We start from the raw sequence: 26129 nt of genomic DNA on the forward strand, positions 1-26129 counted from the left end.
GTAGATTTTTCGACAAATAGGATCTGTCAAGGATTATTGAGGTGGTTATAAAATTGTTGTGAAGTAAATAATTTTTTTGAAAGCTACAATATGAAATAACTTGGTGGCTATTCTGGAATAGATGGCTGCCTTGTTCTTACCCAATTGGCTGGTGGGTATCGTTTTGGTGGGCGATGATGTATGAATTGCTCCATTCCCCTTGGACGGCAACTTTTTTGATCCTCTTACTATGCCGACCGTTTATCTTTGCAATCAGGGGAAAATTTTCCTACAGTAGTTCATTTTACTGATCCCGTCTAACCCTGGGTTAGATTGTTCTTTCTCTCCATTGAGTTTTTTTTGCTAATTGTAGCCTCTTTATGTTGTTTTTATCTGTTTTTTTATTCCAGTTTCTTTTACACATGTAACTAGTTGTTGATTAATGAAAATGTCTTGTTCATATTTTACAAAAAAAAAAAAGGTTTATGGATAATATTTTAATTTATTCTTTAAATTATAATTAAACTTTTATTAAAAGATTCCATATAAGACGTGTAGGGTTAATAAATATATTTTTGACAAATTGAACATAAAATAATAATTTAAAAATATAACCATAGAAATACCAAAAATGAACGCTAAGCTGTTCAGCGAAGCTCAGCCGATCCAGGCCCTTCACCCAGCTCAAGATTCCAGGATAGTATCGTGGCCCGCGAGAATTCCATCCGATCCCACGAACCTATTTCAATCCATCACGTTCTTTAGGCCAATAAAAATATCTCCTTTCCTTCGAAAGTCCTCGCCAGAAAGCGGAGGAAAGCTGAAAGGAAGAGATGGCCGTGAAACTGCGAAACCTGGCGGCTCTTTTCCTGCTGTTGTTGGCTGCTGCGATCCCATCCGAACTGGTAAGTGATCTCCTCAAAAAGTTCCAACTTTTGCTAATGACGTTTTGAGAATTTTGTGAGGGATCCTTGGTTTTTTGCTTGCTTGCAAATGGAAGAGTATGTTTTAGAAAGAAAATATTTTATTCTCACTCATCTCAAACTGAAATCCTCTTCTCTGAGGGATTTTAAGTTGAAAATTTTAAACGAGATCCCATCAAATAACGGAATCCGATAAATTTTTATTTTTGTTTTGGGAAAATCAATCCAATAGATTCATCTCCTTCTTCTTTTTTGCCAAATTGTTTTCTAATTCCAGGCAACCAAATAAGCCCTTTAGGGGCTTTGCAGGAAAGGGGAACCACTTCCTTCTTATTGGGAGTTCGAAAGCTTATGTTCACATTTTTAGTGATTGTTAAGAGAAATTTTCCATTTGAACCAGAGGCCATTGGCATGGAAATTGATTCCTTAACTGAGGACCTGAGTTAGATTATTAGACCTCTTAGATTTGAACTTAAACTCTTAAATATTGAAGAACTCAAGCATCTTTCAGTGTAATGGTTGATGATGTTCTATCAATAACTCCAATTAAATTGTGCTATGGTTGGAGTACTTCTTGGATGAGTGAAATAAACAATATTTAGTTGGGTGAGATTTTGGTTGCTACATAGTCCAATCCCTTTAAGCCTCATTAATATAACTTAATTTCTTAATAATTAATAAATTATTATATTATTTTGTTTATTAATATATTTTGTTGAGTACTATTTGTTTAAATGTCTTCTTAATGATTAGTTATTCCCTTATTATTCCACTTCATTGTTAATCAACATAATTAGACTCCATTTAACTGTTAACATCATAATTTTTAAGTAATTACTAAATGATTATGTTAATTAATATTTTCTATTTAATTATCTGATTTAAAATTTATTATTTTTAATTAGACCAATCAAAATTTATTCATTCTAATTAGGCATTAATTAGCCTAATTAACTCCTAAATTTTTAATGAAACTAAATTAACATACTAATAAATGATTAATAGTAAACTGTGTAGTTCAATTAATCTTTTAATCAATTAATATTTTTAATTAGTTTATTTAAATTTTAAAGTAATTTATAATTAAATTGATTAGGTGCTGATTATCATAATTATACCTTACTTAAGTCATGCACTAACATTTTAATTAGTAATTAACTAATCAAAAGGTCGTTTGATTGCTATCTTAATTAAATAAATAACTAATTAGCATATGATAAATTGGTTTAAATCGTCTAATTTACTCAAATTAGTCTAATTAAGCAATAAATAACACAAACAAACTCTTTTATTATTTTAACTAAATGTTGATTAACTTGTCTAGTTAATCAAATTGCCTCATAAGTCTAATGTAAATCCCTTAAAACCACCAATTCTCTGCTAAGTAGTTTTCAATATTTAACTCTGGATAAAATGTATTGACATCCATACAGTTTTTAGGATTTAACAATCTCAAGATCTATCAAATCTTAATTTACAGTATTTTGAAAAGCTGATTTTACTAAATCCCACTTTCATCCAAACTGCTGTATTTGCATTTGAAAATTGTGAAAGATGGGTTTGTCAAAACCAGTGATTTAAACATGTTGGCAGATTCTGAGGCAAGAATGGTTGGAAACAATACATTCTGTGCCTTCGAACATCAGCATGAAGATACATGGGTTCAATTTTTACATTTGGACCTTTTCGGGAGTTATAGAAAAGCATCAACCTCCAGACGGCCTAGTTTTAAATAGATGTGTGCCAAATGAATGGTCCAAAGTTTGAAATCTGTGCGCCCAGAGGCTGGTCATTGAATTTTACTTTATTTTAAAAGAGAGTAAGTGTTAGTTGGCACCCATTGTAGCGATGACAATCTAGCAGAACCATTAATGAATGCCTAACGTTTGTAGAATGCCCATTTCGATAAAACAAAATGCCAGCTGATTTGCAGTCATTGAGAATTCAGTAACTTGTGGTTGCCAAGTGTTGTTGCTCTTATGACAATGTGGAATTATTTATGTCTGATTTTTCGGGCTGGTAATGGCTAGGTTTACTTCATACAGCTTTCAAATCATATGCGATTGTGTTGACATTCCCAATTCCTGATCCGTCATATTTGCACAGGTGATTGCTGTTAAACCAATCCCTCGGATCAGTTCTGAGTCAAAGATACTCCAGGTGAGTTCTTCGCGTGCTTGCATTGATTTTAGTAGTTTTTTTTTTGTATTGGTACTCATAGTTAATGTTCATCCTTCTCTAATTATGTAGGATTCAATCGTGGAAAAGGTCAACGGGAATCCTACCGCTGGATGGAAAGCTGTCATCAACACTCGCTTCTCCAATTACACAGTGAGTTCTCAGTAGTACCTTCTTAATCACACTATCGTGTGAAATTGACTTAATCAAGGCTAGTTTCCAAATGCTAACTTATACTGGTTCTGTAGGTTAGCCAATTCAAATATATTCTTGGAGTAAAACAGACTCCTCGTAATGTCGTAGACAATATTCCTGTCAAAAAGTATGCCAGACCTTTGAATTTGCCTAAAGAATTTGATGCTAGAAACGCTTGGTCTCAATGCAACACTATTGGGAGAATACTTGGTAAGTTGCCATTACCTTTTCTTGGCATGATAGTTCTTATTTCAAAAGCATACTGACCTTTCTAGGTTGCCTTTTTGCCTAATTCTCTGCATCAACAACTTGGTCTAAAGATCAGGTAGGTCTTTCTTCTTGTTTGTAGCAATTGTTCGCATGGCGATTGTAATGCTGTAGTATTCTAATGGAGTGATTATGTGATTGTAGGGACACTGTGGTTCTTGTTGGGCTTTTGGTGCAGTGGAGGCTCTATCTGATCGCTTTTGCATTCATTTTGGCGTGGTTAGATCTCCATTACTAATAGATTTGTTGGTTGCTATTTATGCATTTGTCTCTTATGTGATGATCATTGTGCTTTGCAATAATTGAACTAATATTATTTGGACATTGCAGAATATATCTCTTTCTGTTAACGACCTTTTAGCATGTTGCGGGTTTTTGTGCGGGGATGGTTGTGATGGAGGTTATCCTATATCTGCTTGGCGCTACTTTGTTAACCATGGTGTTGTGACTGAGGAGGTAAGCAGTTGTCTCACTTCCTCAACTTAGCTTGCTTGGAATCAACTAAGAATGCTCTATTTCAGTTTCAACATTGTTTGTATCCCACCGGAGGATTTGACTAATGTATATTAATTTCAATATTTCATGGAAATAAGTTAATAATTACTAGAAGCTTGAAAATTGTATCTTAAAACTTGAAGAATCAACGAAACACCTTTTCTCTTTGTTGGATGCTTATTAGATTGGCAATATTATACATTTGATGCCAGTAAAAAAATATTAATTATATATGTAAATTTTTTAAAAAGGGAAGCAAAATGGAATATTTATCAATTAAATAATTTAAGGTTGGATTACTTGGAAGTATTGGTGATGTGATGCATGGATGGAGTTACACAAGAGTTAAAAGAGAATTAAATTCTAGCTCAACCAATTATATAATCATGTATCAAAGTTAAGTCGATTACAAGAAATTCATGATGTTCAACTTGCTAGGCAAAGAAATTTCAACAAGATAGCCAAACTATTTAAACAAACACAAAGGAAAACATAAAGCTAAGGCTAGTAAATAAAAATCCCACAATTAATACGGAGTTGTTCACACCTTGAGACCTTTTCTCTCTTTCCTACGAAGACTAGGTTGAGCGGCGGAAGATCGTCCAAACTAGCATTGAGGTTGCCACGAGGAGGGAGGAGCCAAGGAACGTCGCCGTGGAGAAGGATCTCGGAGGTGGAGGGGGCACGGTAGATCGACCTTTGATGATCCACGTGTAGACGGAGAAGTGTTCGTCGATGGAATCCACTAGCGTTGGTAGGATCCGGTCCAAGTATTCTTCGACGGTGTCGTCGAAGTCAAAACCGACGTCGAAGAACTGTGATCTAAGGATGTTGACCCTTCCGTTGTTGTCGTACTCAAACCCGAAGTTCCACTCGGGTTCGTCCATGCATTCTTGCAAGGGAAACAAGTGGTCGCCGCAAGAAGATCTCCAAAAAGGGGGAGAGAGGGGCGGCGGTTTGGAGATGGAAGAGGAGGGCTGGCGGTGGAGCAAGGGTGAGGGGCGGGTTTGCTTGAGATTAAAACTGAAGTTTAATTTCAGTTTAATGTAATTGGGAGGGAAGAATTAATTTGAACTTGGAATTCAAATTAGAAAAATGATTCCAAGAGGATTGGTGGTGGGAGGATGGAGGAAGGGGGGGGGGGAAGGAAAGCCGGCGGTAGAGGTGGCTGGCCGGTGGGTTGATGGGGACGACGGGTGGAGCTCAAGGCGGCGGCAGGAAGGAAAGTGGTCCGACTTCTCTCCAATTGAAGGCGTGGATGGCGTTGCTCGTGGATGAGGCGAAGATCAAGGGAAACTAATGCAAGGAGAACTCACAAAGAGATCTCATGCCAAGAACTCACTAAGAGATCTTTGAACTCACAAAGAGATCACACAATAGAAATTTCATTCATCAAAATCAATAATCTCATACAAGATACAATGAGCCATATAAATAGGCTCCAAATAAAAGTAAATGCAAAAGTCTAAAATGCCCCTTGGGGCTACAAGAGCTACTAATACCCTCAGGGGTAAAATGGGAAAACTAAGAAAATTAATGCATAACATAGAATCTGCTAGTACAAATAAAATCAATAATATAGGCTCTCCATCATGGCCGTCGATCTCCGTGGTCGTCTCTGATAGACACGCCGAAATCTCCTATCGATGACCTCATCAATTGGGCTATGTAGTTTTATTTATATAACGTACTGGTGACACTCTACTTGTGAAATAGTTGAATAGATGACCAGAGTCTTAAGGTATATTGTCCATATATTCTAAAAAGGATGGGAATGAGGATTCATAAATTAGTCCCAAATAGTTAGGATTAGGGGTGTCATTTTCGGGTCATGGGTCGGGTTCGGATCGAACCCAAAACTGACCTAGCACTATTCGGGTCAACCCAACCCGTTTTTGCAAACAGGCCAGTTTTTCAGACCTGAACTTGACCCGCTTCGGGTCCGTGTCAACCCAAAACAACCCGAATGACCCAAATTGCTAGTTTTCGGGTCAAAAAAACGTGTCAATCTCTGATTTTCGGATAAAAACGGGTCAATCTTGGGTTTCCAGGTCAAAAATGGATTTTCAGGTCAAAAACTGGTCAATTTTGGATTTCTAGGTACTGAACCTGACCTAGTTTTTGAAACTGATCGATTTGTTGAACCCGAACCCGAACCCGTTTAGGGTCCGGGTTGATCCTAACATAAAATTTTCGGGTCGTGTTCATGTCGGATTTTCGGGTCGTGTCAAATATTGACACCCATAGTTAGAATAGTATTAATAATAATGACGGTGCTGATGTCCTTGATATTATAGAATGGACTAAACATTTGGTTCTTAGTACTAAAGTTCTATATCGTATTAAAAGATTATCTTAAAATTTCTGCTCTCGTGGAGCCATTTTATTCAACTTTCATCGCTTTTAGAACAGGCATAAGTGGTGCTTTTAGTGACTAAAATGACCTGGATATTAAGTTACGTCATCTCTGATACTCTAGAATTGACAATGACATTGGAGCCCATTCTTAACGTCTCATAAATAGATGATTTTAGAAATTCTGATCCTTTTGAGGTCATTTTATGTAGAAATCCATAGCTTGTATGATAATTACTAGCCTTTGGGGATTAAACTTCTGGGTAATGGTAAGGAGTTGTGGATTACATCTAATCTCATTCTAGCAATTTCATGAAATCAAGTGCATAATGGTTGCCTCTCCAAATGAAATTGACATCCATAACGAACCAGTAACCAATTTTATGGAAAATTCAATTAATACTAGTGTTAGAGTCTGGTCTCTTGGACTTCATTTTGTTATGCCTTTCTGTTGCTTAATTCTTTGAGAAGTATTTTAGCTTATATGATAAATGCAAAAATCACAATTTTGTATTTGTAATTTCTGTGTGATTTCATGATAATATGGAACAACTTATGGAGCATCTCGTATTTTTATGTAAGAATATCATCATCAGCAACATCATTATCATTATTTGTATGCCAACCATTGTGGGTTTAATTTATGAATCCTCGGTCTTAGTCATTGCTACTAATTGTTGCATGTGGTCTTAAATTTCTTTTGTGAGAAATTTTTTTGTACAAATTATATTCAATTTATCGTTTGTATACCCATTTTGCTTCTTAATCCTCATACATCATTTTGTAGTTTCATCTTATTAGTGTATTTTTCTTCATTCCCTTTACTGCACATACCCAAATAACTCAACTATATTTTCAGTATTTTATTTTTAATAAATTTTAATCTCATCATCTATTAGGCATGATTAGTTCTTATTCCATCATTCCTATTTCCACACATACATCTTAATGTTCTCATTTTTTCATGCTTATTTTGTCTATTGATGATATCCTTACTATCCAGCAATTCAATCCATCCTGCATAAGAAGCCTAATTTATAGTTTTATTATATTTACTTTTTTAATCTCCTTTAATTCTGTTATTGTATAGTACCCACGAGCCATTTTATTTTAATCACATAGCCTTAATTTTGGAAGTTACACCCCCATTCTTTAATGCAATCAACCTAAGCTATTTAAATTTATGGTACGTAGGGATCACTTTATCTTCTATCAGCATTGGTTGGTAACAAGTAATAGGGCACTAAATTGTATATCATATGCTCTATATGTGTTTTACTAGTCTTAAGTGCTTTATTTTTTATTTTTATTTTTATTTTTTCATTAACTTTCTACTTATTTCAATAAGGGTCTCATTGAGTGAAAATCTTTCACCTGCTACAGACAAAATTTAGTAAAATACCTCATTTTACATAAGCTTTGCATTCATCTACATAACCCATATGTAGAGATGTGGAGTAAATTTTAATTCTTGATATAAATTTGTCATGATTGCAAATTTCTTAGTCATTTCATAATTACTTTTAATACTAAATTTATCTAATAACTTTAGCATATCATGTGGATCAACAGTTCTCATGAAACTTGATCATATACCTTCTCATGACATATAACACCATATGAAGACCTTTTATTTATTTATTCTTTATATTTTTCCATTAATCATCTTAGCGCAAAAACCACATCAATTGTGGATATTATTGGCAAAAAACTAAATTTATTCTCTAATATCAATAATATTTTTCTATGTTCCATTATTCTCTCTCATAACTCATTTTATGACTCATAAGTTTGTTTATTTATGTTATTCGAATTCTAAACATTTCCTTTTGTTCTTCAATATTGATATTAAAATTCATCATCTTCAAGCATTTGACATTCTTCTAGTCATCAAAATTCTATTAATAAATGTATTAGCCATACTAGTCTAATTCTAAATTTCAATTGGTCCCTTATCTATATCCAAAGCATTATCTTAATGCATTTTCTTGAGATTTAAGTCCACTTCTATTTTTTAATGGATTTTAATATATCTCATGATTTTGTTTATTATATTTTTTCAAAAAGATTTCTTCCTTAAAATAGTGATGTTGTAATATTTCTCAAATATTTTCTTCTTCTTCTTCTTTATTTGTGCTCATCTCTTAAATAAGTTTCAAACAAAGATGAGGATTCTATGATGAATGTACAACCAAGGTCAGTAACTATGATTATAGTGACCCCTTAGGTCCAACATTACGAGATTTTAAACTTTAGTTATGTTGTTGTCACCCTAAGTCCTGTTAATTACCAGATCATGAGGTTAAATTTTCTAAAAGATATTCTACACGTTTGTTTATTTCCAATACGAGCTGACAACTTGATAAAATGCAGTGTGACCCATACTTTGATCAGACTGGTTGTGGCCATCCAGGATGTGAACCAGCGTATCCTACACCACGATGTGTGAAGAAGTGCCATGTGAAAAACCTACTTTGGGCAGAGAACAAGCGATTCAGCGTCAATGCGTACAGAATAAACAACGATGTTCACGATATTATGGCAGAGATTTATGAAAATGGTCCTGTAGAAGTTGCATTCACAGTCTATGAGGTATGACAATTGGAATTCATGTTTTTCAAATGGTTCATAATTTCCTTTGGATAAATTGTTGTTCCCAAATAAATTGTTGAGAAAGGTAAATTGAAACTCTATAGTTGAAATAAACTATGAGGCTGCATAAAATAATAGTTGCATTAAAAATATTGTCATTAAAGTCTCATAAAAATTTTGAAATAGATTCTATTTTAAGGCCCCCATTTAGTTGCTGCAAGTTAGAAAATATTTTTGAAAATCAATTGCATTTGTTAGTTTCATGGTTTTGTTTAGTGTAGTTATAAAACAATATTTACCTTTTTCTAATCAAGCTAATTATAGCACACAAAACACAAATTATATTAGTATCTTGTGGAGTACTAAAATCTTACCTTAAACAATTGAATAAAGCTAATGATAATGACTACCAAACATTGTTTTTTTCTATTCGTTCAGAATCTCTAATGTGCATCTAGCTTGATAATTCGAAGGCACGACATCTCACAAAAGATAGAAAATCTCCATTGTGGTTTTTTTACTTGATTACAATGGATCTTAAAATATACTCAATATGGTCACCTGGTTTTTATTTTCCTATAAGCAGGATTTTGCCCACTACAAATCCGGAGTCTATAGACATATCACGGGTGAAGTCTTAGGTGGACATGCAGTTAAGTTAATTGGATGGGGTACTAGCGAACAAGGAGAAGATTATTGGGTTTGCCTCCTCTCTCTCTCTCTCTAATTTCTTTTACATTTTACAAAATTAAATCGAGTTCTTTAGTAAAATACCTCATTTTACATAAGCTTTGCATTCATCTACATAACCCATATGTAGAGATGTGGAGTAAATATTAATTCTTGATATAAATTTGTCATGATTGCAAACTTCTTAGTCATTTCATAATTACTTTTAATACTAAATTTATCTAATAACTTTAGCATATCATGTGGATCAACAACTCTCATGAAACTTGATCATATACCTTCTCATGACATGTAACACCATATGAAGACCATTTATTTATTTATTCTTTATATTTTTCCATTAATCATCTTAGCACAAAAAGCACATCAATTGTGGATATTATTGGCATAAAACTAAATTTTTTCTCTAATATCAATATAATTTTTCTATGTTCCATTATTATCTCTCATAACTCATTTTATGACTCATAAGTTTGTTTCTTTATGTTATTATAATTCTAAACATTTCCTTTGTTCTTCAATATTGATGTTAAAATTCATCATCTTCTAGCATTTGACATTCTTCTAGTCATCAAAATTCTATTAATAAATGTATTAGCCAGACTAGTATAATTCTTAATTTCAATTGGTCCCTCATCTATATCCAAAGCATTATCTTAACGCATTTTCTTGAGATTTAACTCCGCATCTATTTTTTAATTGATTTTAATATATCTCATGATTTTGTTTGTTGTATTTTTTCAAAAAGATTTCTTCCTTAAAATGGTGATGTTGTAATTTCTTAAAATAATTTTTTCTTCTTCTTTTTTTTTTGATGTGTTCATCTCTTAAATAAGTTTCAAACAACAAAGATGAGGATTCTATGATGAATGTACAACCAGGCTCAATAAATCTGATTATAAGGAACCCCTAGGTCCAACATTACGAGATTTTAAACTTTTAGTTATGTTGTTGTCACCCTAAGTCCTGTTAATTACCAGGTCATGAGGTTAAATTTTCTAAAACATATTCTACATGTTTGTTTATTTCCAATACGAGCTGACACCTTGATAAAATGCAGTGTGACCCATACTTCGATCAGACTGGCTGTGGTCATCCAGGATGTGAACCAGCGTATCCAACACCACGATGTGTGAAGAAGTGCCATGTGAAAAACCTACTTTGGGCGGAGAACAAGCGTTTCAGTGTCAATGCGTACAGAATAAACAACGATGTTCACGATATTATGGCAGAGATTTATGAAAATGGTCCTGTGGAAGTTGCATTCACAGTCTATGAGGTATGACAAATATTGGAATTCATGTTTTTCAAGTGGTTCATAATTTCCTTTGGATAAATTGTTGAGAAGTTAATCTTCCCAAATAAATTGTTGAGAAAGGTAAATTGAAACTCTGCAGTTGAAATAAACTATGAGGCTGCATAAAATAATAGTTGCATTAAAAATATTGTCATTAAATTCTTATAAAATTTTTGAAATAGATTCTATATTAAGGCCCCCATTTAGTTGCTAGAAGTTAGAAAATATTTTTGAAAATCAATTTCATTTGTTAGTTTCATGGTTTTGTTTAGTGTAGTTATAAAACAATATTTACCTTTTTCTAATCAAGCTAATTATAGCACACAAAACACAAATTAAATTAGTATCTTGTGGAGTACTAAAATATTTCCTTAAACAATTGAATAAAGCTAATCTCCATTGTAGATTTTTACTTGATTACAATGGATCCTAAAATATACTCAATATAGTCACCTGGTTTTTATTTTCCTATAAGCAGGATTTTGCCCACTACAAATCCGGAGTATATAGACATATCACAGGTGATGTCTTAGGTGGACATGCTGTTAAGTTAATTGGATGGGGTACTAGCGAGCAAGGAGAAGATTATTGGGTTTGCCTCCTCTTTCTAATTTCTTTTACATTTTGCAAAATTAAATCGAGTTCTAATAAAAATCTTTTACTATCTTTTATGTTTGTCCTGCAGCTACTTGCTAACCAGTGGAATAGAGACTGGGGTGATGTATGTTTCAAAATAAGATTTAGCAAAATTTGTCTATAGGTAGTTTTCTTGTAGTAACACAAACCTGTTTTTTCTTTAGGATGGCTATTTCAAGATCTTAAGGGGGACAAATGAATGTGACATTGAAGAGGATGTCGTTGCTGGGTTGCCTTCAGGCAAGAACTTGATAAAGAACTTTGTGGAGATGGATGCAGCTACTGATGCTTCTGCTTGATTTCTCAGCTGGCCCAAGCTAGAATAAAAAAGGAAAAAATCTATCTGTTAGGATGTTTCGTCTTCTTCAAATCCTGTAATTGGCATATTTACATCTGATAGACTGGCAGATAGATCATCTGTGTGATTTGTGCATCTCTTATAATGCCAGAATGATGGTTTTATGGAACTTCTTTGCAGGGATTCCTATATAACTTTCATGTTAAATTCCAATTCAACTATCATGGAAGATGTTATTTAAATTTCTGTAAAAATGATGTGAATTAAAATAATTGCTTATAAAGATTTTCTTTTGTTTTACCGTCTCCTGCTGCTGCTGCTTCTTTTCTGTGAAGTAATATTGATTTAGAGGAAATTTTTGCGTTCAGAATATTCTAATTCAATTTTAGTTTCATAACAACTGAATTTATTTTGAGAGATTGCAATGCAGGAGTTTACTGCAGCAAAACTGGAAAGAAAGTAGCGATGCAGCTTTCAGGCTGGAAATAGGCTTCTTTTGGGATGGCTTTCTTATTTTTTTTAAGAGAATTTTTTAGTATAAAAATTTTAATTGATGTACTATAAAGCTTCTTTAAGAAACAGTGAAAAAGCTGTCTCAAACGAAGCCTTCGCTTACAAGCAAACCAAAGTTTAGGTTTGATACCTCAAGTAGTACATCAAATCATCAGGTTTTGCATTGTTGATTTTCTTGGTGTGAAATAAATCATTAAAGAATTCACTTATTGAGATAAGCCTTAAATTAATTTTGATGATGTTTTCATCAATGATTGAAAAAGCTCCAAAGTAACTACTCAATCAACATCCATGCACCAAACTTACTTCCTAGTATTTTGCGAGTATTCTAAGAGCTTCTTCAGCTAAATTGCATTTGGGTGTATGGAGTGGCTTTTTGGCTCCAATGAAACGCCAAAAAATTTTCCAATGGCATGCGGGTGAACAGCTTGACGTCAATACGTCAAAAAATCACTCTATTTTTTAGCCCAGTTTGAATGAATCCACTAGTATTGTAGTTGATTACAAATGAGGTCCTTCATTAGGGGAATGCCTTAGCTTGATGTACATCTTATATAGTACATTACATGATGAGAATATAAAGAATCACTGTTGAAGTGTTTGTTTGATCTGAAGGACTGTAGTCAGTAGGCGACGTACACCAGAAGGATCGTAGTCGGCGGGTGATGGAGGTTGGAAGGATTGTAGACGGTGGACGATGTAAGTCAGGAGGACTGAAGTCGGCGGGCGACGAAGGTTGGAAGGACTGTAGTCGGTGGGTGATATAAGTCAGAAGAACCGTAGTCGGCGGGCGACAGAGGTCGGAGGGATTGTAGCCGTTGGGAAATATAAATCAGAAGGACCGTAGTCGACGGGCGACGGAGGTTGGAGGGACTGTTGTCTAACGGCGGATGTCAGAGGACGACATCAGGTAGAATTCCATCAATGGATAAAAATTCAACATCGGATAGATGTCCAGCGAAACTCTGACAACGGGCAGAAGTTCAGCGTCGGGTAGAAACTTGGCGACGAGCGAAGGTGCGAAGTCGGGTAGAAGTCAGACGTTAGTTGGCAGCAGAGGAGTACTCAGGCATTGGATGGTATCCGGGAAAAACTCTTGCGTCACTTGGAGGTCGGGCGGAATTCCGGCGTCACTTGGGCATAATTTCAGCGTTTCGTGGAAGTCGGGCAGAATTCTAGCGTCACTTGGGCAGAATTCCGATGACGGTGGTCGAGGAGGAGTTTCTTGCCTCCTATCCTTCTTCTCTTCTCTTCTCCTCCTCTTCTTCTTCTGGCTTGGGGTCCCCTCTCAAGAGAAATGAGGGGTCTATTTATAGATTTCTGAGGATGACATGGCCCGTAAATAGGAGGATTAAGGGCAAATGTGTAGTGGTTCGGATGGACGGCCGATATTGAATCCCTTGATTGTGGACCGTTTATCAAATATTTGAAGGTCTTAATGATGTCAGAATTCGATGACCTTGGGTTCGTTGGATTTGTCTCATCGATCCGCTCGATTCAACTATAAGCATGTCATGTTTGGAGACCGTTTGGTAACTTAAATTGTGGTTTGAACTTTCTAACAGTGCTTCGGGTGCTTGATTTGGACTCATTTGGGCTCAGATTGAGTTGAATTTGGTGTCGTTGGGTTTGTATTTCCAAGAAGAACAGTTCGAGCATAAGTTTGTTGAAATCGGAGTTGAGACAGTATCTGAATTAATTTTTGAAGTCTCCAACTTGATTTTTGCCTTGAGATTCATGCCCGATCAAGATAATTTTTCGATAATATATCATATTTAAATGAGAATTTGATTCTTAACAAGACACAATGAAGAATAAAGATTCATGTAACTGATCTCACATGGTGGGATTAAAATTTGATGTTGTTGATGAATTTTTATAATTGAAACTGTAATATTGTTTTCTCCTTTCTCATATAAAAGTCATATTTTCCCTGAATTTCTCTATGTCTAAAAATTTGTTGAGCTAAGAATACATGAAAAATATCATCAAGATAATATCAAATACTAAAGTTGACTTATCGAAAAGCTAGGATTTGTCTTGGATGGTTGTTTTTTTTTATAAAGCTAGTTATAGAACTGCTATGAAAAAAATAATTTTTTTAAAAGTTAATATATGAAATAGTTTTATAGCATAAGAATTTTTTAAGAGGGTGAAAAGAAATAATAACTGTTGCGTCCAGGAGTATTCGCGGCGGTAGAGAACTATAAAGTTTATCATCTTAGAGTTGTACGAAAATATGGTACGCAATCAGATAAGAGAGAGGGTCTAGCATTTATGAGATACCAAGATTTTTACGTGGAAAACCCCTGAAAAGGGAGAAAAACCACGGGGCCTAGCCCAGTTTGAATGAATCCACTAGTATTGCAGTCGATTACAAATGAGGCCCTTCCTTGGTGGAAGGTCTTAGCTTGATGTACATCTTATGGAGTACATTACATGATGTTAATACAAATAGTCATTATTGACATGTTCGTTTGGTCGGAAGGACCGTAGTCGGAGGGCGACGGAGGTTGGAAGACTTGTAGTCGGTGGGCGACGTATGTCAGGAGGACCGTAGTCGGTTGGCGACGAAGGTCGAAAGAACTGTAGTCGGCGGGCGACATAAGTAAGGAGGACCATAGTTGGCGGGCGACAGATGTCGGAAAAACTGTAGTCGGCAGGCGACTTAAGTCAGGAGGACCGTAGTCGGCGGGCGACGGAGGTCGAAAGAACTGTATTCGGCGGGCGACATAATTCAGGAGGACCGAAGTCGGCGGGTGACGGAGGTTAGAAAGACTGTAGTCTGACGACGAAGATCAGAAGGACAACGTCGGGTAGAAGTCCAACAATGGAAAGAAATCCATCTTCGCGTAGACATCCATCGGGTAGAGACTTGGCGAAGAGTGAAGGTCCGACGTCGGGTAGAAGTCCGACGTCTGTTGGTGGCAGAGGAGAACTCCGGCCTCACTTGGGCGGAGTTTCGGCGTCAGGAGGGAACTCTGTCGTTAAATGAGAAGAATTTCCACATCCCGTGGAAGTTGGGAAGAATTCTGGTGTTCTCCCAAATATCCGGCAGAATCCCCGCGTGTTCGGGCGGCGGGAAGAGCTCCGGCGGTGGTCGAGGAGGAGTGGATTCTCCTCTTCCCCTTTCTCCTCTTCTTCCCTTCTTCTTCTCTCTCTTCACTTGAGTCCCTTTGGTGTAGAATGAGGGCTCTATTTATAGTTTTTCTGGAGTGGCATAGCCCATAAATAGGCGTGAGATCACGGGCAAATTGGGAGTGTGTTGAATGGACGGTCGATATCGAATCCTTTGATCATGAACCGTTCGTTAGGCATTTGAATGCCTTAATGATGTCGGAATTCGGCAATCTTGGGCTCGTTGGATTTGTCTCGTCGAGCCGTTCGATTCGAGTATAAGCTCGTTAAAATCGGAGACCGTTTGGTAACTCAAATTGTGGTTTGAACCTTCCAACAGCGCTTTAGGTCCTTGATTTGGACTCATTTGGGCTCGGATTGAGTTAAATTTGGTGTCGTTGGGTTCGTATTTCCGAGACGCTCAGTTTGACTGTAAGTTTGCTGAAATCGGAGTTCAGGTGCTCCCGGATTTATTTTTTGAAGTTTCCAACTTGATTTTTGTCTCGAGATTCGTGCCCGGTCAAGATAATTTTTGCATGACGTATGAATAACTAAATAAAAATTATGATTGCAGCCTCAAAAATAAAACGGTCGATCTCAAATAAAATCAAACTAATTATGGAAGTTTTTCATAATGAACGCTAGGCCGTTCAGCGAAGCTCAGCCGATCCAGGTCCTTCACCCAGCTCAAGATTCGTTGTATCGTTTTGAGGGTGAGCAACCGATCGAGAGTTCTATCCCATTCGACCAACCTACTTCAATCCATTTTAGGCCATTAAAAATCTCTCCTTTCCTCGCCAACTGGTATATAATTAAGTCCTTGATCCTTCCTTCGAATGTCGTCGCTTGGAACGGAGGGAGAGCTGAAAGGAAAAGATGGCCGGGAAATCGCCAAACATGGCTGCTTTTTTGCTGCTGTTGTTGGCCGCAGCTATCCCATCCGAACTGGTAAGCGATCTCAAAAAGTTCCAACTTTTTGTTAACGGGGCTGAACCAGACATTCTTTTGATCAGGAGAAATTATTCTATGAACCGTCCGGATATGTGAGTATACAAATTATACACGTAGTTTATATACTTACAGTCCGGACAATTATTCACGTCCGGACACATTTTTTTTGGAACATTAGGAGTTTCGAATGCGGGTTCGCCGGAGAAATTATTTCGCATCTACTAACAAGACGAGCGCACGAACCCGCAAACTCATTACATAAATTTATATATAAAAATATTATTCATAATAAAATCTTATATTTCATTATAATTGATAAAATTTGAACAATACTTATAAACTTCTCTATTGATTTTACAATTTTTTGATAATATTGCATTACTACGTACTTTCAAATATATTTTTCAAATCATATCTCTCTCGTTAATATCATAGCTCAAAATAGAATGTCGGAGACAGAGTCACTAGAAAGATTGTTAATATAAATTTGTACCCGCTCTTTTCTCTTCAAATATCAATCCATTTATTAAATCCTAAGCGATGGAAAAACTTTAAATTTAACATAAATAATTAGAAATCACTAATTGAATATTTATAACATGAACTTTATTTATTTATTTATTTTTTTTTTTTTGGGTAAACCATTTATTTATTTTTATAACATGAACTTTAATATAAAGTGAGCTGGACAAGAAAAGATTAAAAAAAAATAGCAAGAAATTATGAATTTGTTTGTGTAGATCATTGATCCAATTAAATTGCGCTATTGGTGTAGTACTTCGTAATCCAACCTCCTTTAAGCCTAAGTAATCTAACTTAATTTATTAATAATTAATTAATTATTAACTTGTTTTGTTTATTGATATATTTTGTTAAGTACTATATGGTTAAATATCTTTTTAAAGATTAGTTATTCCTTAATTATTCCAATTCATTGTTAATCAATATAATTAGACTCCATTTAACTGTCAACATCATAATTATAAAGTAATTACTAAATGATTATGTTAATTAATATTTTCTATTTAATTATCGATTTTCAAATTTATTATTTTTAATCAGAACAATCAAAATCTAGTCATTCTAATTAGTCAATAATTGGCCTAATTAACTCCTACTTAATTTTTAATGAAACTAAATTAACATCCTAATAAGTGATTAATTAATAGTTAACTGTGTAGGTTAAGTAATGTTTTAACCAATTAATCTTTTAATTTGTTTACTTAAAATTAAAATAATTCCTAATTAAATTGATTAAGTGCTGATTATCATAATTATACTCTACTTAAGTCATGAACTAACAATTTAATGAGTAATTAATTAATAAAATAGTGAGTTGATTGTTATTTTAATTAAATAAAGATCGGTTCGTAGATTATACCCATTATATGAAAACACTATGCCCAGCTGATTTGCTGTCATGGAGAATTCAGTAACTTGTGGCTGCCAAATGCTGTTGCTCTTATGAAAATGGAGAACTATTTGTCTGATTTTGCGAGTTGGCAATGAATTGGTTTACTTCCTGCTACTTTCAAATCAGATGTGATTGTGTTGGCATTCCCAGTACCTGATCCATCCTATTTTCACAGGTGATTGCTGTTAAACCAGTCCGTCAGATCAGTAATGAATCAAAGATACTTCAGGTGATCAGTTCTTCGCGTTCATTCATTAATATCAGTGGTAATTTCTTGTATCCATACTCATAGCTCACGTTCATCTTCATCCTTCTCTACTTTATTTATGTAGGATTCAATCGTGGAAAAGATCAATGGAAATCCTGCTGCTGGATGGAAAGCTTCCATCAACACTCGCTTCTCCAATTACACAGTGAGTTCAGCAGTACCACAATATCATGTGAAATTCAAAAATAACTGGATCAAGATTAGTTTCCAAATGCTAACTTATGCTGGTTCTGTAGGTTAGCCAATTCAAATATATTCTTGGAGTAAAACAGACTCCTCGCTATATTTTAGACAATATTCCTGTCAAAAAACATGCCAGACCTTTGAATTTGCCTAAAGAATTTGATGCTAGAAGGACTTGGTCTCAATGCAGCACTATTGGGAGAATACTTGGTAAGTTGCCATTAAAATTTCTTGGCATGACAGTTCTTATTTGAACAGCAAACTGACCTTTCTTGGTTGCCTTTTTGCCTTATTATATTCATCACCAACTCGGTCAAAAGATCAGGTAGGTTTTTCTTTTTGTTTGTAGCAATTGTTCGCATGGCGATTGTAATGCTGTAGTATTCTAATGGAGTGATTGTAGGGACACTGTGGTTCTTGTTGGGCTTTTGGTGCAGTGGAGGCTCTATCTGATCGCTTCTGCATTCATTTTGGCGTGGTTAGATCTCCATTACTAATAGATTTGTTGGTTGCTATTTATGCCATGTCTCTTATGTGATGATCATTGTGCTTTGCAATAATTGATCTAACTAATATTATTTGGACATTGCAGAATATATCTATGTCTGTTAATGACCTTTTAGCATGTTGCGGGTTTTTGTGCGGGTTTGGATGTGATGGAGGTTATCCTATATCTGCTTGGCGCTACTTTGTTAAGCATGGTGTTGTGACTGAGGAGGTAAGCAGTTGTCTCACTTCCTCAACATAGTTTGCTCGGAACCAACTAAGGCTTCATTTGTGATTGTTTTCTTACTGCTTTTTAAAACAACTTTTTAGTATAAAAATTAAAATTTTATATTAAAAATTTGTTTTAAAAAGCAGTAAGAAAGTCGTCCCAAACTAGTCTAATTCTAAATTTTAGTTGACCCGTCATCTATGTCCAAATCTTTATCTGTTATAACCTGGACCGATTCGGTCCAAGTCTTTTGTACGAGGAAGTCGGGCTGGCTTTCCTTCCAATCGCAGAGCAGTGCAACTCCCATCCTTCGCACGTGAGTAGACAAACAGCCTCCTTCATCGGCAAATATTCTTCCAATCCCGTAAATTTTATGATTTTTCTCGCTCCTCTCTCTCTCTCTCTCTCTCTCTCTCTTGCCATTTAAGGAGGCAATGAAAACCTAGGGCATCCTTTCTCCTCATCTTGCAAAAGCCGCCATGCACTTTTTTCTTTTATTGTGAAATCCCTTAAGTAAAAGAAGCTAAACTCTTAAAAATAGAGGCCCTTTTGGTATAGTGGTTGAAATTTTATTTAGAAACTCTATAGTTAAGTGTGCTCATACCGGAAAAATTTTTGGATGGGTCCTGAAACAAAATCATGAGGCCCTTAAACCAAAGCGGATAATATCTCGATAGTTAAGAGTTTGAGTTGTTATATTATTCTTATGCATCTTCTTGAAATTTAACTCCACTTCAACTTTTAGATTAATTATAATATATCTCATGATTTTGTTTATTGTATTTTTTTCAAAAAGATTTCTTCCTTAAAATTGTCATGCAATGATTTTCCATTTTTTTTTTGTTTATGTTCATATTTTAAATAAATTTTGAAGGAAGATGAGGATTCTATGATGAATGTACAACCAGGGTCAACAACTCTGTCCAACAACTCTAAAAACAACCTTTTTCTCACTACATGGGGTCGGCTACATGAATCCTTTTTATCCATTGTGTCATATTAAGGGTCAAATTTTTATTTAAAAATAATAAAAAAACTATTTTTTTAATACTTTCTAACCAAGTCTTTTTAGATATACCTCAATTTCTTTTAACATAATTCAGATCTATTACATCTACTCTCCTAACAAGATCATCAAAAGGTCGACATTTTATATGGCCAAACCACCTATGGCAGTTCTATCTAAATCTTAACTACCACTAAAGATACTCCAACTTTTTCACGTATACTCATTTCTCATTTCATCTCTAACTGTAATATCATTCATCCACCTAACATCCTCATATCTACAACACTTGAATAATTTTATGTTTCTATTTTAATGGCCAACATTCTGTGTTATAAAGCATTGCAGGTCTTCACCACCATCTTATACAATTTTTACTTAAAGTTTGAAGGGTACTTTTCTGATCCCCTGGGCCCAACATTACAAATTTTTAAATTTTTTGTTTGTTGTTCACCTTAAGTCCTATTTTTTTTTTTTTTTTGCAAAGTTATGTAATTAACGTTTTTAAAAGATATTAATTATACATTGTTGTTTATTTCCAATATGAGTTGACATTTTGATAAAATGCAGTGTGACCCATACTTCGATCAGATTGGTTGTAACCATCCCGGATGTACACCAATTTATCCAACACCTCTGTGTATGAAGAAGTGTCATGTGAAAAACTTGCTTTGGGAGGAGAACAAGCGTTTCAGTATCAATGCGTATAGAATAAACAACGATGTTCATGATATTATGGCAGAGGTTTATAAAAATGGTCCTGTAGAAGTTGCATTCACAGTCTATGAGGTATGTTGATTGGAATTCATATTTTACAAATGGTTCATAATTTCCTAGTATAAAATGTTGACAAGTTAGTCTTCCTAGATAAGTTGTTAAAAAAGGCAAATTGAACCTCTATAGTTGAAAGAAACTATATATTATGTTGCATAAAATAGATAGTTGCATCAAAATATTGTCATGAAAAACTTAAAAAATATTGAAATAGATTCCACATAAAGGCCTCATTTAGTTGCTAGAATTAGAAAATATTTTGAAAATCAATTACATTTGTTAGTTTCGTGGGTTACGTTCAATGTAGTTACCAAATAATATTTATTTTTTTTAGTCAAGCTATCCACAAATGATTGGTTCATCTGGTTTGGATCTATTATATATAACAAAATTTTGAATGGTTAAAATTTGGAAGTCCATTTGGAGTAACATATTAGTAGGGAATTTATAGTAGACTTATGGATCATCATGTTGGGCAACAAAGTGATCATTATGTTGGGCAACAAAGAGATCATTAACAATCAAAAGGTGGAAATGAAAATTGTAAGTTGAATTTGTGCTACAATTAAGAATGATAAAGTGAATGATTTTGAACCCTTGCCATCTGCTCAACACACAAAAACTACTACTAGGCAAAAAGGAAGGAGTCCTAATTCCTAAATAATTATATTAGACAACTGGTAGAAACATATCAATTGTTGATAAATTAAATATTACAAATAGATATTATGTGATTTTAGAATTTGCAATAAAGAGCAAAAGATATGCTCATAAAGTGAATGGATATTATTAATGTCAAAGTATAAAGTAAAACTCGTAGCTAAAAAAAATATTGTTGAAAATTGTTGAAAAAAAGAGCTTATAAATTGGATAATACCCTTTATATAACACACAAAACACAAATTAAATGAGAATCTTTATTAATTGGATAATACCCTTTATAAAACTCCAGATTTATAAATTGGATAATACCCTTTATAAAAGATTACTTTATTTAAATTTTACCTTAAAGAGTTAAAAAAAGCTAAAGATAATGACTATCAAACATTATTTTTTTTATTTGTTCAGAATCTCTCATGTGCTTCTGATTTGATAGTTCGTAGAAATTAACGATAGATCACAAAAGATAGAAATTTTCATTGTTTAATTTTACTTTATTATAATGGATCTTACAATATAATCAAGCAGGTCACCTGATTTTTAGTTTCTTATAAACAGGATTTTGCCCACTACAAATCTGGAGTTTACAGATATATCACAGGTGATGTCTTAGGTGGACATGCTGTTAAGCTAATTGGATGGGGTACTAGTGAGCAAGGAGAAGATTATTGGGTTTGAGTTCTCTCTCTCTCTCACACACACACACACATTTCTTTTACATTTTACAGATTAAATCCAATTCTGATACAATTTTTTTGTTATCTCTTATATTTGTTTTGCAGCTACTTGCTAACCAGTGGAATAGAAATTGGGGTGATGTATGTTTCAAAATAAGACTTGGCAAAATTTGTGTATGGTTTAGTTTTGGTAACACTTGTCTATCAAAATTTTTTATGTTTTCTCTTCAGGATGGCTATTTCAAGATTTTAAGAGGGACAAATGAATGTGGCATTGAAGCGAATGTCGTTGCTGGGTTGCCTTCAAGCAAGAACTTGATAAAGAACTCTACAGAGATGGATGCAGCTATTGGTGCTTCTACTTGATTTCTCAACCGGCCCCCTCTTGGAGGAAAAAAAAATTAAGTTATTTTGCTTGTCCACACAAATTGAAATGAACTATATAATTTGCTAGGATGTTTCAGCTTTTGTGATCCTATGATAGGCATATATATCATGAAGGATGTTATTTATATTGCTGTAAAATTGGTGTGAAATGAAATAATTGCATATTATGATTTCCTTTTGTTTTATTGTCTTACTGCATTTTTTGTTAAATAAAGTAATCTTGATTTAGAGGAAACTTTTGGGTTAGAATAGTTTGATTCATTTAGTGAAAAGAAAGATACCTATATGTGTATTAGTGTGAGTTCTGAGATATATATATACATATTGATCTCATTGTTGATTAAAGTTTAAAAAGATATATTGTAGACATTATAGGAAGATATGGATATGGATTGAGAGTGTATTAATATTTATTGTTTTATTAAAATAAAGGTAGTTCGGGTTTTATTTGAAATTTACTTATGCAAATTCCTTTTTTTTTTTGGAAGATGAGCAAAATTCTCTAGAGAAATATTATCACTTGATACAACATGCAAAATTAGCTCGATCGGGCCCCGTGGTTTTTCCCCCTTTCAGGGGTTTTCCACGTAAAAAACTCTGGTGTCTCTTATGAATGCTACACCCTCTCACTTATCTGATTGTGTGCTGGATCTTCGTACAATGCTAAGACATTAAACTATATTTCTCTACCGCCGCGAATACTCCAGGACGCAACATCACTTAATTTCCTTTCTTTAATTCTCATTTTTTAAGTTTAAATCCAAAAATATTTACTTTATGAATAGTTCTATCTATTAACTTTAAAGGTTTAATAAATGAAAATTATCCTTACCTACACTAGATAAATGGAATCTCTACTAAGGATTTTGGTTGGCATTATCTTTGTAAGTAATTGGGAGGCAACCTAACTAACCTCTTAGTTCTCATTATGAATGGCATGTCTAAGGCCTCTAATTGTGTAGGCATGCACTTTGTTATACATTCCATTTCAAAATCACAAAGCTTTTCATATTAATTGCACCCTTGAAATTTCAATATTTTGTGTATTGTGTTGACTGTAACTGCTGCACGTGACCAGCTCCAGATCGGACAAAACCGCTCCCGACCAAAACCACCGACTCACCTAGGATCGGACACGACGATTCAACCACCGCCTCACTCACGACATAAAAATAACTCCTCTCTCATTCCCTCATTCACGCACATATACACACACAGAAACTCAAGAAAGGAGGTTCACGACTTACCTCTCGATCTCGGGGACTCCAGCCGCTTGCCTTCGTGTCCGAACTTGTGCCCTAGCCGACTGTCGCCGGCCTTATATATATATATATATATATATATATATATATATATTACAGATATATTACATGATATATTATATAATATATATTATATGATATATTATGTTATATATATATAATAGAATAAAATAAAAAAAGAATTTTCAAACAAGTGTCGAAGACCCCGGTCGTCGTACCTTAGGTCCGATCGGGATGGTTTGAAATTGAAGACCTGCTCCGCTGATTTTTAATTCGGGCAGATAGTTCTAAAAATTCAAAGCCCCCGCGCCATTGATCTTAGATCTGGGCAGGATGAAACAAAATTCAAAGACCTCACGCAGTCGATCTTAGATCCTGATGGAATGGTTTAAAATTGAAGACCCTACGTCGTCGACCTTAGGTCCGGGTAGGAAGAAATTTCGGCAGATGCCGTCCCGATTTCTCCCTCGGTGGGGAGGAGACGTCGGGAGGCTACCGAAATTTTCATTGAACAATACGTGACTTGGACAAAAAATTGAAAAAATTGATTTGAACAAAATTTAAACATAAAATCAATTTTAAATTAAAATTTGATCAAATAATATTGGACATAAACTCAAATTGAACTCAGATCTGACTCTATTTAAAGTTGATGTGATCAATGGAGAACAAACCTTCAAATTGCATGTAAGTGATGAATGATAAGTCAAAATGAATCAAATTATTCAATCAAAATAATAACATTAAATTGATCCAAACCTAACAGTGTAGATTGTGTTAATGGCAAGTAACACAATCTTGTTTTAAAAATTCAAGGAAATTAACAATTGATTTTAACTTTAGTTGATTATTCAAGGAAATTTTGGCAACAAAGTTTTGAGATTACATAAAATCAAAGCATTTTGATTTGATGCATCTTTCAGCCAAATCAAGATCATTCCACTATAGTCTTTGCTTGAAAATTTTTATCGTGCATCTCATCTGTCTTAGCAATGTATGCTTGAAGATGGTTCTTTAAGAAATTTGAGAAATTTTATTCAAACTAAGAACCTTAGAGCTGTCTTTAGCCTCTTTCTATTGGATAAATATCTCCTAATTGATAAATAATAGTTTTAAGAAGATCTATTTAAAGGGTTATGTCGATGCAAGGAGATGTCACCTTTGATTCAAATATACTAGACAACTCATTTAATTGTGTTGATCTAAAAAGCTAAAAGCTATGCCACGGTGATTAGAGGTTTAATGACTACTTGCTAATTTAAGATACTTATAGATATAATAATCAACTACAAGTTAAGTTTATAATATGTGTAGTACATGATATATACATCCAAGGCAACAAGTTGTGATGAATGCCAATACTTGCAAGCAATAATAAAAAGGCTCATGATTGTAAAACCCCCTCCAAATCTGATTTTTTTTAGTGCAGTTAGTCCGTACGAACTGGCTTTAGTACGGGATGAACTGAAGAAAATTGTGAAGAATCTGTCAATTTCGTCTGTACGAACCTGTAAGGGTCGGGACGATCCGTTTGGACGAAAATTGTCCAGAGAGCAAGTCGTCCGGACGTTATTTAATTATTTTACTGATCTGATTGATTTGATTTCATCTGTTATAGCATAATCATTCATGTCGTCATTGGATTGTTATTGATATTGATACATACGCTGCTGTAATGATTGAGATACTGATCAAATGATATATGATTTACTGAACATGTGATATCGATTACTGGATTGCATATGATTTAATGAGAAAGTTATATTGAATAACTGATTGATTTGCAAGCATATGTTTTGATATGATTCTACTACATTGACTGACTGATGTTATAGACTGATGTGATAGTTAAGACGACTATTAACGAGATTTGATGCACGAACTGATTTTGGATTTATTGAGCTTTACGGACCTTTGAACTGCTTATTGATTCTTCTACTGTGGATTTAGGAGTTTACTGTTTCTTATTGTTACTGTACTGATTACTGTTCATACATTGATTTTCGTTATCTGCATCGATACTGTTTATGTACTGATTTTCGTATCTGCATTGATTCACTGATCATGTGCAACTGACTGCTATGATTAGATTGATTGACATGCATATTATTTTCGTGTCGTGCTTTGATTTCAGTTGTAGGCTTTGGTGATCTGCTGGGCTATTTAAGCTCATTATATGTGGTTAACAATTTCAGGTCCGAGCAAGGGAGCAGGAATGGAGATTGATCAAGACTGTCGACGAATCCTTTCACTATGGATGTCTGGGGCGTCACAATGATATACACGATAGCCTATAT

General features: G+C 34.4%; 2 protein-coding genes across 4 annotated transcripts; both read left to right on the plus strand.

Moving 5' to 3' along the window:
• Positions 1 to 728: 728 nt before the first annotated feature.
• On the plus strand, positions 729 to 12205 carry LOC110092151 (cathepsin B-like protease 2). 3 transcript variants are annotated; one of them, XM_020816562.2, is made up of 11 exons: positions 729 to 884; positions 3009 to 3062; positions 3153 to 3233; positions 3329 to 3485; positions 3596 to 3600; positions 3687 to 3761; positions 3873 to 3998; positions 8766 to 8984; positions 9571 to 9684; positions 11657 to 11692; positions 11772 to 12205. In XM_020816562.2, the coding sequence occupies exons 1-11, from the start codon at positions 813 to 815 to the stop codon at positions 11904 to 11906; spliced, it is 1074 nt and encodes a 357-aa protein (XP_020672221.1). In that variant the 5' UTR covers positions 729 to 812; the 3' UTR covers positions 11907 to 12205. The 3 variants fall into 3 exon arrangements, with proteins under 3 accessions (XP_020672221.1, XP_028551503.1, XP_020672223.1); XM_028695670.1 differs by lacking the exon at positions 9571 to 9684 and adding an exon at positions 11450 to 11563; XM_020816564.2 differs by lacking the exons at positions 8766 to 8984; positions 9571 to 9684 and adding exons at positions 10735 to 10953; positions 11450 to 11563.
• Positions 12206 to 16411: 4206 nt separating this feature from the next.
• Positions 16412 to 23085, plus strand: LOC110092127 (cathepsin B-like protease 2). The gene is made up of 11 exons (XM_020816519.2): positions 16412 to 16483; positions 18076 to 18129; positions 18233 to 18313; positions 18405 to 18561; positions 18672 to 18676; positions 18755 to 18829; positions 18944 to 19069; positions 20643 to 20861; positions 22065 to 22178; positions 22289 to 22324; positions 22415 to 23085. Exons 1-11 carry the CDS (start codon positions 16412 to 16414, stop codon positions 22547 to 22549), a joined length of 1074 nt encoding a protein of 357 aa, XP_020672178.1. The 3' UTR covers positions 22550 to 23085.
• The last annotated feature ends 3044 nt before the right edge of the window (positions 23086 to 26129 follow it).

Source organism: Dendrobium catenatum, unplaced genomic scaffold (assembly GCF_001605985.2).
Source record: "Dendrobium catenatum unplaced genomic scaffold, ASM160598v2 fragScaff_scaffold_665, whole genome shotgun sequence".
NCBI classification, from domain to species: Eukaryota; Viridiplantae; Streptophyta; class Magnoliopsida; order Asparagales; family Orchidaceae; genus Dendrobium; species Dendrobium catenatum.